The sequence below is a fragment of the Tinamus guttatus genome, unplaced genomic scaffold (genome assembly GCF_059628265.1).
Source record: "Tinamus guttatus ecotype Peru unplaced genomic scaffold, ASM5962826v1 Tinamus_guttatus_pri_ptg000503l, whole genome shotgun sequence".
NCBI classification, from domain to species: Eukaryota; Metazoa; Chordata; class Aves; order Tinamiformes; family Tinamidae; genus Tinamus; species Tinamus guttatus.
In genome coordinates, this window is record NW_028289037.1 from 6707841 (window position 1) to 6723663 (window position 15823).

Consider the following 15823-nt stretch of genomic DNA (forward strand, 5'->3'; position numbering starts at 1 on the left):
CTCCAGGGAAAAGCAAAGCAAAACAAACAAACCAAAAAACCCACCTCATTTAGAAAAGAGATCTGAATCTGAGTTTCTGACATACCACCAAATTATCTGCAGTTCTACCTTTTCCCTCTCTCTTCCTTCTGATACTGAATGACTACGTGTTCCCAAAAAAATCTGTGGGATGGATAATCTTGCACTCTCTTCCAATTTACTGTGTAGAAGATTTGCTGAATAGGAAGCAAAATGGAAAAAAAAAAAGAAAAAAAAAGTGAGGGGAAACAGGACAGTGGAGATGTTATTACTTGAGCTTGGTGTGGCGTGGAAGAGATGTGAAGAAAATGAGAAGAAAGGCATGGAGTGTATAGATAGCAAGAACAGAACTAAAAATGTCTAGGCAAAACCATTACCAGCTCTGGCAACATCCAAAGATTCAGATTTCAGCTGAAATCTGTGGTAGACTTTTTCCTCCTGGGTCCATGAGAGAGCATTATAACAAGCTCTAAGCGCATAATCCTTGTGTTGTGCGCTGCCATTACCTTTTCCGGATTATGCAAAATCTCTATTATCTGATAACATAAGATACAAAAGAAATCCCTTTTATAAAATTAGTGAGCTTCCCCAGTTTGGGGGAAGCTTCCTCCTTCATGTGTTTTCTCTGATGATTATCTTGGTCAGTATTGTCATTAGGTGATGGAGCTCTGCAAGTTTCTCTTTCCCGGAGAGCTATACAAATGCAATCAGTGATGGGATCCACTTACCAACATCTTTCAAAAGTTGAAGGTGTCCTGACCACCCTTTTGAGCACTGGCAAGATGGTCTCTCCCCCTCTATCTGCTGTCTGCTCCCAGGACATATTGGATGAGACAGGTTTGCCTTGTTTCTCTTTCAGGAAGGCATCCTGTGTATCCCTGGGTACGTGTACTTCTAGAGATTTAAAAAGTTACGTTCAGTGTAGCAGCTAAAGAACAGCTAATTATGAAAAACTTTTTACTGTAGGACTAACAGGCATGCAATAAAAACATCTATTACATAAATTGTTAATCCATAAAAAATGTGTTTCTGAAGCCATTGGTATTTATTTAACGTACAATTACTGTCTAATTTAATCTAAATTAAATGCCTGCTTGAGACATGTAATTTAAAGTGTTACTGAGCTTCCTTCTATGGTATTAAAGGCAAGAAATCAGCAGCTAATGCCTGGAGGCTAGATATTTTCCTTTTAAATTCAGGTACCTTAATGCTAACATTCATAACTTCTGCTGTTTGGAAAACGTTTTTCATAAGAACGTATTTGGCATCGAAATCTCCCCTTCCCCCTCACTCAGGGCCAGATCTTGCCAACTAAGTCAAACCTTTAACTTAATCCAAATGAAGTATAGACTGACTAAAAGGTGTTGAATTAAGACCTGAGAATATAACATGTTTTCTTATCATAGAACACAAGCTTTGCAAAAAGTTCTGGCTTCAGCCAGTGCTGGAAGGGTAAATTATCATTTGACTCCTGTATGGACATATTTATTTAGGACACATAGCCTGATGACTCAGGAAGTTATGTAAAAACTGACCCAGTTAATTTTAGATGCTATTGTTGGAAGAATATCAATGAAAATTAATCAAATAGTCACGAAGGAACCACAGGGAAGGAGAGCAGAACACTGGTGGGTAGACTTTTGGCAGTGATCACTGCAACAGTTTTAATGAGAGGAAAACACATTCTCAAGAAAATTAGAGAGTAATGACATGATTAAATGGTAAATAGTAGTTAAATACATGCTTGGAGGTCCAGGACAGAGACTGTGGAGTTTTTGTATTTTGGGTGTATTCCTCTCAAACTGCTCTGAATAGCCAGAGGAGCTCAAGAGAGCCCTGCCTGTAATTTTGGGTCAGATTGTAGCTTTTAAGACACTCGAACTGGAAGAGCTACTGGGGCCCTGTTGCAGCAGGAGCCTCACTGAGGCTTTCTCCATCCTTTCAGGTGGTGACTTGTCCCTGTTCTTCTATCCCCCCTGTGCGAAATGCCTCTGCTAAGCCTTCCCTGGCCCAAAGAGCGACCGTACAGGAGACATCTGCTCCTCTTATGTGCAGTGATGGAGAGGAAAGGGGACGGTCTTCTCCTGTGGAAGGTTTAGTCCCCACAAACTGGGGTTCGATACTTTATATTATAATGTGTATACTATGGTATACACAGACCATCAGTGCTGCAAGATTTGTTTGAAGTGTTCCCCTCCCGTATGGTTCTTTCCCTTGTCTACTGAGGAAAGGATGAGAGAAAAACATTTACAAATAATCTTAATTCTCATATGTTTCCTTCTCAAAGTGAGAAGCTGTATGCACAAACTGAAACATTAGCTTTAGCTCATCCAGCCAGAGTACAAGATAAAATTGTGCAAGGAGTCCACTGGAGAACTGACAGAGTGCAAACAATTTTTACCTGTTTTCTATTTACTGCTCTCTATTTCAGGTTGTCAGAGTAAGGCTACCCCAGGGAGAAAAACAGAAAATTGGAATGACTTGGTGCTCTCTTTTTAAGAGGCTTGAATATTTTTTCTTGTTTTTAACTGTGATGTTTGGCAGAATGAAAAGGAGCACACATGGAGGTTGTCTGATAAAAGCAAGAAAAATTGAGGCTCTTGGTACTTTATTGGGAGCATCAAACAATCCACTAAAAGATGACTTATTTGAGTAGATGCTAATTCAATTTACCTTTCATAATAGTTTTGAGTAGATGATAATTCAAACCTTTAATAGTAATCTGGCAGCTTGCTTATTAGTAAAATAAAGTGTTAATATAGCATAGTATTATTTTTCTCTATTTCTGCCTTCCCACAATAAAATATTCCCTAATATAAAGCTGAATGTTGTAGATGCTCTGCAAAAAACATTGGAGGAGGGAAAAGAGTATAAATAAAGAATGTGTTAAATGTTTTCCTTTTAAATGTTTACATTTTCACTTCAAAAGTCACCAGATAATACATTCCTTACTGTGTCTTTCTTCAATATATAACAATATCAAAATAACACAGGAGTCCAGATTGTACACTGGAAAATAAGATTTATAATTTGCAAGCTAGAACAAAATAGTTGTTATGCTACTCCAGGTTTATATGACTGTTTGTGTATTGTTTGTATGCAATATGTTACTTAAATGGTTGAGTTGCAGTTTGTAACTCAGATTTGAATGTTACCTTCTGTCACAACTACTTGCATCCTGGAGCTCAGATGGAAAACGGACAGCAATTTTTAGAAATCTTGCTCTTGGAAAATTGTTTTGGGTTGGTAAATAGCACATCAGAAAGAAAATATTCAGTACTGTAAATGCTACAGTAAATTTGCTGCATTTTTTTTTAGCACTTAGAAAGTAGAAATATTTTTAAATAGTCTTTTGCTATTTGTGCTTTTTGTTCTTTTGTATACACTATACCCAGCTATAGGTTTTCAAAGAGAGTTTACTGCATTTTCCGCTTTTCAGGTTTGAACAGGGTCTTATAACCGTTTCAGTTATAATCTGGTCTTCCTTTTCTCTTAAAGGCACGGTTGTGTACCCACTGTTTTTCATCAACAGAATGTGAAGCCATTAGCAAGTATGATTTTCAAAACTATTTAGTAGAATTTTAGTGCTATTCCTTGTGTAAATTGAACATTTATCATTCTTCACTAGGATCATAGCAAGCCAATATTAAGTGTTTTTGCAAATTCCACCCTGGATGTCTAAATACTGGATCTGTGAAGGAAACAGGTACTTTTAACATTTAAATTACTAAAATTATGTCTGAAAAAAAATTATTGGCACAAAACCATGCTCACAGTTTCCTGGCACACAATATGAGCTTATTTTTAAAAAATCTTGCTGCCTCTCTGAAATACAAATTCACTGAGACAGCACATTTACAATAACATTTGATAAATACCCCAGAGTATTTAATCTTTTTTTTTCAACTATTGATTTGAATAGTTGAATTTTAAAATGCTATTTCATTTTTTTAAAAAAGGCATGTGGCTTTTGTATCCATCCTCTTGGACACAAATAGTTGTGTATACTACTTGGGCTGCTTCAAGACCTGAGGAATAGGTGTCTCTTACTGAGTTAGGGACTCAGATCATAAATGCACTGAAGGCATTTGCACCAATAAATTACAGCCTCAAAAAAGGGAATGTCAGTTTAAGGCTGGACTGAAAATCAAGCACTGATGTTTTAGCATGGCTTTTCTTTTATACTTGAACTTTTTCTGTTTTTATAAAATGTCATTAATCTATAAATCATACACACCACAGAAAAAAAGCATACAGTTTCAGAATATTGTAAATCCAAACTGAAATGATCTTTAAAGCCAGCATCACAGCTGGCACCTTTGCTGTCTGTCACAGCAGAAGGGCCAAAAAGTGCTGCTGAAATCTGAAGATTCATGTAAGTTGGAAGAAAGAGGATTCAAAATGCTTGTCCAACTACTTTCTCACATTAGAGTTGGCCAAGGGCATCAGGTCTTGCTATATCAGGAGAGATGACTGTTTCTTTTCATGATGCTTGTTACTATTTTCTTCTTGTTTTTCTTAATTATTTGGCATGGACTATAACTCATCTTAAAACCATTACTTGAATGGGATTCCTTTCTTCCCATTTTGTTACTTCTACACTCCAGGGGATTTCCTGGAGGAGACTAATATCTTTCTTAGGTTGCTTCAGTGGCATGGGATCCAAGTTTCTTTGTTAAGAATTTCCATAACTCATTCAGTCATAGGCAACACTGGTTCTGTTGGCTAAAGCAATTTCCTCCCCTTCTAGCAAGTCACCTTTACTTTCTCTGGGTAATTACACTGAAAAAAAAAAAAGATGGCATCATGTTGTTTTGCTTTGGCAACACTTTGTCTCATTACTGGGATCTATGCTGGAAAAGATGCTTTCTGTGTGGCTGCTTGCATGGTGCCTGGATCAGCCGGGAATGATTATTGTAACACTGATGCTAGGAATCCCATTAGGAAAGCAAGCATGCAATCTAACATTAAAGTGATGTCTGTCAGATATATTGTGTATAGTTGTTCAAAAGAAGAAAAAAGGCATTGAGAGAGTCTTTAAGTTGCCACACATACCCCCCAAATTAAAATGTAGCTACAACAGCATATTTTCAAAATGTGTAGGGGAAATACTGCAGACCTTTCCCCTCTTAATAGAAGCTGTTTAATGTGAGGGATGACGGTGTCTTAAAAGTGCTGCTGGGCTTCTCACAGACCTGAAGGGAGAGTTGTGGAGTTGTGGATGTGGGAAGTCTGTGCCTATTCATTCTTCTTCATTTCCTTTAAAATCTGTATGCACGACTCACTCTGTGCTGCTGGCACTCTCTTCTCATGGATCTGAAGATCACATGTGTAACATATAGACAGAAATAAATCCTGTAGGTAAAAGAAAGTAGAAATTGGCTAAAGATCAAAGGTTATCCTCATTCCACTCCTTCCTTCGCTTTTATTATCCTGTCTAAATTTGGTCTTTTGTAGAGAGGTTCATGAGGAAAGGTTGCACGTAAGTGAGAGATTTAAGATTTTATTTGTTTTTCAACCCTGTATGTAATCTGAACCACAGTGTAGTTTGCTAGAATCAAAACTGCAGTTCTTACATGGTGCAGAAGATTGTGGAATGGCATACGGAAATAATATTTTGCCACAAGTGTTCTCTGATCATCCATAGATTAAGTGGCAAGTAGAATTTCTTTTTTCAGAGCAGTTAAAAAAAAGTATCATTAAGGTCTCTGTTCTAAAAACAGTTAGGTACATGCTCAACAAAGTTCTATCAGGTAAATGGGAATAATTGTGTGTTTGCTTTTTGGAGGGTCAGGGCTTACATTTATGACTGGGAAAGTTTCTATAGAAAATATGTGTGTAATTTTTAAAATTTTTAATTTCTGGCAACCGTCTTCATTGGAACACGACAAAACAAAACAAAACAAAAAGAATCTCCTCTCTTTATAGAGCCTGAGCTTTAGTTGGTGTCGTCTAGATACTTTTTAAGTCTTTGTAGTGATGACCAACAACAGAGCAACTAGAACAGAACAAACAGGAAAATTAAGAACAAAAGCATGGGTATTTAACTTCAACAGCTTCAAAGCTTCATTTGCTATTACTCACTTAAATCGAAAAAAAAAATCAATCCTAGGAAACCACCACAAAATATAAAATATTTCTTATCACTAAATATTTTTTTCATATAGTTTGTCATGTCATTAAAACAGAAATAAATCAATTTTACTTGAACACAAATGTAATTATTATGGCAGTATCGATATCTTTAAATATCACCACAGAAAGTGAAGGACCACCATTTTCGTCTGTGATAGTGAATATCTTAGAACACTTTGCATCAATATCAAGGGGTCATGATAGAGTTTTCTGGGAAATTCTAGGCAGTTTCAGCCTTTGTCAAAACCATGAATCAGAATTACCAATCCAGTGATTCATTAAAAACACTTCAGAATGGAGCTAAGATGTAACATTTCCAGTGTGTTTCACTCCATTGTTGTGTATTAAGACTCAAACCCCAAATACAGTGGAAGAAGCAACCTCTGCATAAAAACTTAATGGAAAATGAAAAAATCTATATATTTTAAAATTCTAATATATTTTAAATTTCTCATATTGATGATATGATAATTAATGCATGATGATATGATAATTAATGGTCGTGTCTAAATATCATGGGTGTTTGCTACTGATGTGCAAGTAGTAAGAGAGTCCAGGATGATAATGTCTAATGGCAGTGAGAGAAACAAACTAATATTTCAACTAATCTCCAACTATTAGGGATTAGCAGGAGCTAATTAGCAGGACATTCTACTTCATACAAAATTCCACATACCTAGCCCCAAAGTGTGGGCCACACTTGGAAAGAGGATACTGGAGTAAATCCCGCGCTCTCTGTGCAATATCCTAGAGTTTTATACATTCTCACAGGAGATGTGAAACATCCGTATAATATTTGTTCTGCTTTAATTATTTGAACTATTGTATTTGAATACTAGGTTTTGGTCACCTAACGAAGCAATTGCTGGAGCTAGCGGATGGCCGTGTCGTGTTGGCACTGGAAGGAGGACATGACCTTACTGCCATCTGTGATGCATCTGAAGCCTGCATAAACGCCCTTTTAGGAAATGAGGTAAAACACAAACCATAGAAGGCGGAGAGAAAGATCTGTGTTTACTGAAACTCCTAGCTTTGATTTTCTCTTATTAAACAATAGCAGTAGACCTTACTTGTTGGGTATAGAAACCATGCCATTTGTATGCGTCTTAGGAATGAGCAGACTTCAGAAGGAACTCAAAACCTATTTTGCTTTAGATAAATAGGATGATTATATGAAACATTTAGTGTTTTCCTAAATTATTCCTGGTTCTGAGTAAGAGTTAATGCCTTAAAATTGCCTTTGGTGATGTTAGGCTGAATACCAGACTTGACATCAGGTCATTGTTGATGTGCATAAAATCTATCAGGACCAGGCTTTCAGCTAACCAGCAAGGTAAAAAAAAAAAAAAAAAAAACTTTTGCAAGGCACCTGTTAATATTAGAGAACATTACTGAATACTGAATTCCTGAATATTGAACATTTTTATAGTGTTTTGATGTTTTCTTCAGATGCCATCTGGAAGAACACATTTCAGACACTTTTGAAATTAAAGAATAGTAATAAGAATGTGTTTGAGACATCTAAAAACCCACTTTTTTAATATAAAAATGAAGATTCAGGTTGGTCTATATGTAATTTAAATTGCCTTTCTAAGAGTTATCAAACACTGAATATGCTATTAAAAAGCTTTTGAAAATGGATCAGCATACCCAGTAAGCATGAGTATCTTACGTATGTTCCAAAAACAGAACACAAGTATTCATAATAGTGAAAAATGATTCTATTGTCCATTGGAATGTATTTTCTCCTGTAAGTGTCGTAATAATAATAATAATAACAAATCTGCCGAAGATGCATAAAATCAGTTATGTAGGAACAAATCTTTTAATGGTAAATTTGAATTTGCCACGTATTTCTCTTGCCATAATCTGTAAGAACTTGGTATATAATGTGATATTATATTCCCTTCATCTCCCTCTGTGGAAATGGCAACAGCTAAATAATCTCTCCAATCAAATGTATAAATTGCAAGGTATTGTCCTAGTTCCCTTCAAGTTCAGGACTTCATGCCCATGAAACTAATGTGACATACTGTATCTTCCAGTGGAAATTGCCTATCACCTGAAGATTTTTTACACACTACACACATTTTTTTATATATTATACATACAATGAATGGAATTGTATTTTCTTAGTTTTTTTTGTTGTTGTTAATTTAGTTAATTTTTCTTAGGGAAATCTTAAGGTTCTCAAACTCAATTTGAAAGAATCAAGGTGATAATAGATTTAGTAGAAATATCATTTCCTCAAATTTGCTGTCAATAGTGGACATGAATAGATGTCACTATCTGTCAGAAATGTTTTTCCCCTTTAGCTGTAGAGCTTATAAGTTCACTTGTCTAGTAAATAGCAGTTTCACTGATTCTTCAACTGCCACAGACATTTCTAAGAAGAACTAGACTGGAATCTTCAATGTTAGGCATGAACTTTTCCTTCCTTCCTTAGAATTTTCCCCCATCTTTAAGAATACACAAAATTTATGTATCCTTAAGATCATTAAAAGGGTAAAGGAGGCAGAGAAGCCCATACATACTTTTTTATTTCTGTTCAACAATTTTTTTTTCTTGGATTCCATGTCAGCCTAGGTCAACCTAGGTTACAACAGGCATATAACATAGTTATGCAAGTTATGCTCACTTTTGAGAATTAGCTGTGATGTTCACAAGAAATTGGGAACCTGGCTTAGAAAAAGTAACACCTGAGTTTCTAGATGACAAGTAAGCAATGCCGAATAGCTCCTCATATTTTCTTATAAAGGCAAGTAGATAATTCAGAAGATCTTTCGCATGCTACAGAAAAATAGAAATGTTCAAAAAAAAAAGTTTGTTGGATTTTATCTGCTGTCACCTTTGGCAGGTCCCACAAAGAATGCATGCACTTTCAAAATGGCTGCCCAGATCAGTGCTGGACCCTTTATTTAGATGCTGAAATATGGATTAAGAAACCTAGCTGGAGGCATTTGAAAATCTTAGTGAATGCCCTATTCCTCTAGTATGTCCTCTGACATCTGTTCCTGGGCGCTGTCATTCACATCCTCTATCTTCCTTGTCAGGATGCAGTAGTTTCTCGAGGCACTGATAGCCTTTGTAAAGCCTTTCTCACTGGGTAAATAATGCTAATGATGCCCTGGGTTTTCCTCTGTGGAGGTGCTGGTCTCCCTTTGTCTGTTTATGGCCATTTGGTGGTGCTACCCATTTATGAAAAAGACTTCGTTTTGTTTTAACCCTACACCACACCTGACTGCTACGTCTCCTGCCGCTGGCTATTATCTCAGAAAAATACCTAAGGTGAAAAACACGAACAAGATGCATATACTGGTGATGCTTCCATCTTCTAATAGAGTATAGCCCAGAAAATTATATTAGTTTTTAATCTACCTGTTTGCAAAATACAGCAAAGTGAATTCCAGGAGAGACTTTTAATAACTGAGAATGAAGACAAAAGTAAGCATGCAGCCATTTATAATTCACTTGAAAAAGAACATGATCATTAATAACTTGAAACTTCTTGTACAGGAAGCATTATTCTCAAGGGCTCTTATTCACTGCTTTGTCTTAAAGGACATGCATTAAGTGTGCTGGCGCAGGAGAGAAAATATGCTCTGTGGCTCCTAAGGAAAAAAAAAAAAGACTCCAGAGAGGATGCCATTACTAACTTTAGCAGGAGAAACTGATGTTTGCTTAAGAAAATAAGTAAAGGTGCCGCTGAGGAGCAGACACTAATGAGGACGTCTGATACCTAGTTAGCAGTTTGAAATCCACACATGTCTGTTGACATCCATGGATTTATGGCCGTCTATACCGCATGGCCCATAGTGCATACGTTGCCTGATTGTAGCATAATATTCATGAGCTTGCACAGCAAACTCCAAGACTATTCCTGACAAGGAGAGGGAAAAAAAAAAAAGAAAAGAAAAAAGGGTTCCTTCAAATCACCAGTTATTGTAATTTGAGGATGCACTCTTCCCTGGATACATTTCTTTAGAGGTGATTAATAGGCTAATTATAACTTATTACTTGCCCTTCACTTTTACAGTTAATGGTACGTAGTACAACCTTAGTTTCAAAACATTGGCAAGATGAACTTGAGCTTCTAAACACTACACATATAATTGAGCTCAAATTAGAGAGGTTGGGAAAGGCTTTTGTAAAGAACTCTGCAGTTTGTCATATGTATTTATTCAAGTGCTGAAGATTAGAATTCATAAACCTTTTGCAGGCTTTTTTGAAAACTTTTTCTTTTATATTGTTGTTCTTGGCCAAGCCCTGTCAAAACAGCAATTCACTGCTTCTTATTATCAGAATAGCACAGAACAGAAAGAGTAATTGTAAAGCTAGCAGCAACCTCCAACTTTCATGAGGAGCCAATCTGATATGTAGAAGGTAACATCAGATTTACAAATGAGAAATGCTTTCTTTACTTAATTTGTCTCTGAATACTAAGATGAAGAACAAGTTGACATCCAAAATAGACATATTTTGATTTTGATTACAGGTATCCTGTAGAAAAGTGATCTGCTTATCAAGATAACTTTTTACTCTTCTCTTAATAAATACAAGTGGACCCACTAGCAAAAGAATACAAGATCAAATTGATCTTCTTTAAATAATTTAAGCAAGGCACAGGAAATTCCTGCATGCATTTGCTGACTTTGAAGACTAACCAAAAAAAGACATTGAAAAGGTTTCTTTTTCTTGGAGCTCAGGATTTAAATGAGCTATCAGCCCTACGAATGTGATGAATACTTTTGAACTTCTCTACAGAAGTACATTTGAACAATAATTTGGAAGTTCTACCTAAATACAAATGGGATTATAACAATTGCTGGTTTTCTCTGGGGTGCTTAAGTTGATAATTCACCCAATACTGTTCTCTGAACAGTGGTGCCTAGTGCCTTTTTAGATACCCTAAGATATCCCAGATATCTGCACAAGACCAGTAGATATAATGTAGGACTGACAGAGCCCATGCTTCTCGAGTGGCACCTGGAGGTCAGGCAGAACATTCTATATTAACTGAAATGGCTTAGTGTGCTGCGTTTAGGCAACTGAATCTTTCCATATCATGAAAAAGAAGGGGTAGGGGCTATCGCAGGCGTAAAGTTGAGAGAGAAAAAAAAATTATATATAAGTAGTGACATTATTACTTAGAAAGTTTACCTTAAAAACAAAAATAATGAGATCTCAGCTTTTGTCACACTTCTAAGCACAAGCAGAAAATCTACATGTTGCTTTGAGAAAACACTCTTTAGCCATTTGTAAAGCTAATTAGGAGCACCCTGGGTTATCTCTTTTGAAGGAAATCTTCCCAAGAGGTGAGAAGAGATTAAGCAGTTGGATTCCCCATTAAATCCAATATGAAAACATGGGAATCCTTCTGGCAGGTAAAAAGGAAGGATGAACATAAATTGCTTTAAAATATCCCTATGCATTTTCTATGCATAATTTTAGAACCTGTCAATTGATTGGGCACCTGTCAAAACAAAGGAAATGCTTGTGTCAGATAATGAGAGTTCACTTCTAAACCTTGGCATTTTTGAGATAATGATGTAAGTCTGATCTCAAAATTCAATTCTCTCAGTCATTGTTTACAATCTGTAAATGATTTTATTTTTTCCTATCATGGATCATCTTTATAATTGAAATACATATTTTTAAAACATGCAATATATATATTACTTCATTTTAAAAAGTCATTAAATATTAAGATGTTTTTAAATGCTATCCCAAGTACTAAATTTCTCTTTCATGCTTCCCATGTATGAAAATTGAGTAGAATTTTCCTTCAAATTCTTTGTCTTGGAGAATAGTGATTTCATACTACTATGTCCATTCCAATGGCCTTTAGTGCAATGAGGACTTCTATTATCCCATTCAGTGCCATGTTGTAGTGGCGTAAGTCCTGTTTTCTTTCCTCTACTTTCCTTTTGAAGAGGCACTATCAGGGTTTTAAAAGTCCTTAGGGTTTTTTTGAGTGCAGTGTCCTAAATCTTATAGCTTACTTCAGTATAATTGCATTGATTTGCATCTACTTGTTCAAACAGAGAGAATGAGGAAGGATTCCTTCAAATTCCCTTTGGGTTGAAAACTGAGATTTAGAACTTCCTTGTTCCCTGGGAAGTTTCCATGGGACACAGAAGTCTGCCTAACATCATGGTCCCTCTGATCTGTCTTCAGGTTTGGTAGCGTCTCTTAGCTCCACATGGTACAGAAGATTTGCTGCAGTCTATAGCAAGTGATAATTAATCTCAGATGGGGTCACGCTCTTCACTGCTCGGAGGAAAAAACACAGTTTGGTCCACAGCATGTTCTGCCTAGCAGGAACTCTGCAATGAAGGATGCATGTCTGTTCTCACTGACTGTGATGGCCAAGCCTGAATTTGGCCCTAAGTCCAAAAATATTTTTAAATTACTAAATTTAACATCTTCTACTATATACTCTTCTGGCTTGAATTTCAGTCTGAAGCAGCATTTGACAAAACATTGCAATTGGTTGGCTCCCAAGTGTGCTTAAAAACTTATACTGGGCAGTTTTCTTGCAGAGCGTGAAATATGTGCTTCTTGCACTCAGTTGAGCGGGAATTTAGAACAGGTTGGCAATTTAAGGAAAGGTTGTACTCTGCAGCTTTCCTTCAGATGATTAAAAGTTGGCATTTCCCCCTCTGTGGAATTCAGTGTGAATGTGGAGCTGCTTGCCAGCTAGGCAGTGAGTTTGCCAAAAGGGCCTGGACTGCGTTGAAATGGGTGATTTGCCAGAACAGGTAAGCATTTCTCTTTCCAAAATGGCAAGATTCATATAAGTGAATATGGCCTGAGATCAATTTTAAATTGCATGCTAAGCTTGTTCACAATCTCACATCCTCATTCTTAATCCAATTCCTACAGTTTAGTAAATAATTAACGCTGAATCAAATTCGCCTGTCAAGTGCTGCTTGCATAAATGTGAAAAACGGGCCCAGAAATAGAAAATTATAAAGAGGATAAAAAAAGGAGCAATGCAAAATATGTACTAGGTCAGCATGGTGACATCAAAGTCCCTGAAATGAGCAATTTTAGGCAGGAAGCAGTATGGCCGAGAAAACAGAATATTTGAATTCCAAAGCAGCATATTTCCAAGGCAAGGCACCTACTCCCCAGTTTTCAGGGCGTGATAGGTGCTAGTGAATCTTGTGCAATGGAAGTATGGCTTAGTGAAGACTAAGCCTTTATGTATCACATTATAGCAGTGGATCAGAAAAAAAAATGTAAAGTGTTTAAATGTAATGGAAAAATGCAGAAGCTTTGTGAAGTTTGTTAATACGGCAGCAAAAAAGACCTCTGGGATCCTTGAGCTTAATCCTCCATAATCATAGGAAACAATCAGAACAAAGAAAAAAAGATTTTCGTGTTGATATACATTTGGCTCAGGATATCTCAGTAAAAGGATTTCCTAACACTTCTCTCTGAAGTCTGGGTGTCCTTGAAGAACATGATGAGAGGGCATCTCTTCCTCCTCTGTTACAGTCAGAATTGTCTGTGCTCCTTACTTTACACTTGCAATTGCCTCACTTGCCAGTTATCTCTAACTGTATGTAACATAATTTCTACTTTCATCTGATGGTTTGGGAACAGAAGTCCAATTCATCAGTATAAAAGCTTTGAAAATGTGACCCTCTGTATCTGGCCAAACTCTCTCACTTCAGTGCTTTGGCTCTTTTGGCACTGACTTGAGCTGCTATTCTCTGCAAGGTTTCTTTCCTGACAGTATATTTCCACTGTTCTTTTCAGCTTCCATTCTGTTCACTGTTGGGTGTTACGCCTTGTATTTTCCAGGGACACCCCTATGGCTATATAGTTGTATCCAAACAGTGGAAAACTGCCAGCAGAAATCATTCTTTCTTATACAGTCTTATTCCAAAATGTATAGAAATAACTGCAATGAGCCACTGTCTTTATTTTTACAGTGTATTTGTAATAACCCTGCATATGGGTTGAACAAGGTATACAATGCTATGAACTTACTTCTGGAGCCTGTTTTCCCTGACATGGAACAGGATCCATGGTCCTACCTAGCTACCACCAGGAATCAGGCAGCAGAGCATCTCTGGAGTAATTTGCAAAGTTACATGGAGGTGTTGTGAAAAAGGGAGTTTAGGAAATAATCAAGTGTGATCATTATACACACATCATGCACAGATCTGTTAGTAAAGCTACCCAACTTTGAAATAATATTTTTTAGGTATTTGACCCTTTTTTTCTTTAATGATTCATTAACTATCCTGATTTTTGAAAACACTTCTGCTATTTCTAAATATTCAACTTATACATGGAGACATTAAAATTTATCCTTTGTGAAAAGATCGAGTAATTTACCTTACTTTTTCCTCCCAGCACCCAATATATAGTCCTTGTGGAAATCCCATATAATATGTTCTGCTGTTTTCAGTAAATACATTTGTGTGATTTCATTATTCATAAATATTCATAGAGGTTTTTGCATAGTTACTCCTGAACTTGTATTGAATTTATGTACAAATGTTTCTGGCAGCATACATAGGAAACTATGAGTCTACTACTTTTTGTATGAATTCTATATGTCACTTTGACATTCATTTGTCTTGAGAATTAGTGACTTTTTTTTCCTCTAGTATGTATGGAAAGTGGACAAAAAAGCACAAATGGATGAATTTCAAAAAAAAAATAAGAAAAGAAAAAAAGAAAAGAAAAAAAAAAGATTATTTGCTTGATTGCAATCCTCCTGAATTGATAGGACAAGTAACGTCTGATGGTCAGTACAATGATTTCATGAAACTCCAGTATCCAAATTAGGACTAGTTCGTGTCCAATGACCAGAACAAAAATGCTAATATGTCTCCATTTACTGAAGTATCTTTGTAAAATAGAAAAAAATACACTGTTATTCACAGGTTATAGATGGTAATTTGAAACAAAGAGGGAGATATATATATGGGAAATTAGGTGTTAAAAAACATGCGTATGTGTCAAATGTCCAGGGATCAGATTTCTTAAGATATTTAGGTACCTAATCCTCCTTCATGAAGAGTGGGAAAGAGGAGCTCATATTAACCACAGGGCAGAAATAACTCTGTGCAGTAATTCCACACTCAGTCTTCCTTCTGTTACTTTCTTTTGATGCAACCCTGCCCAAAGAATATAGAAGTACACTTGGTTAATAAAAATACAGTCGATTAAAAAAACTTTCACATAGAACTTACTGCTGATCTGCGTAAGCAGTTTTTTTATCTACTACTTTATTTGAAATCAATGCAAAGCTACTACAAGCAGCTGTGTTTTATGGTTTTCCTCTGCAAATCTTAAAATGTGTAAGATGGTTAGAAGGAATAAAACTGGAAAAAAGAAAAAGATAATAGAGTGCTTACTTTGGTTCCAGTGTGGCTTCAGCAAGGTTTTATTTTGAGTGCCCAGCTGCGTATACAGACACAGTGGAATTTGGTTTGTGAGGAACCTACAAAAATTACACAAATAACTAGCATTTTTTTAATGAATAATACACAGACATGCACCTGCTTCAGAGACTCCATAGATTAGTCTTGCAGCCAATAGAAAAGCCCCTTGGAATTCAATTACATGGCTGAAAAACAGAAAACAAAATCATGGCTATACTTTTAGAACTGATACCAGTAAAATGTTAACCAGTTCTTGGGCTAAG

General features: G+C 36.2%; 1 protein-coding gene across 1 annotated transcript in view; it reads left to right on the forward strand.

The window, feature by feature from the left end:
- Positions 1-15823, forward strand: part of LOC148592843 (histone deacetylase 9-like) — a 127578-nt gene that overhangs the window by 92155 nt on the left and 19600 nt on the right. Inside the window, exon 9 of the mRNA XM_088533511.1 lies at positions 6993-7126. Coding sequence (XP_088389637.1) covers positions 6993-7126 — 134 coding nt within the window. The remainder of the gene's footprint in view (positions 1-6992; positions 7127-15823) is intronic.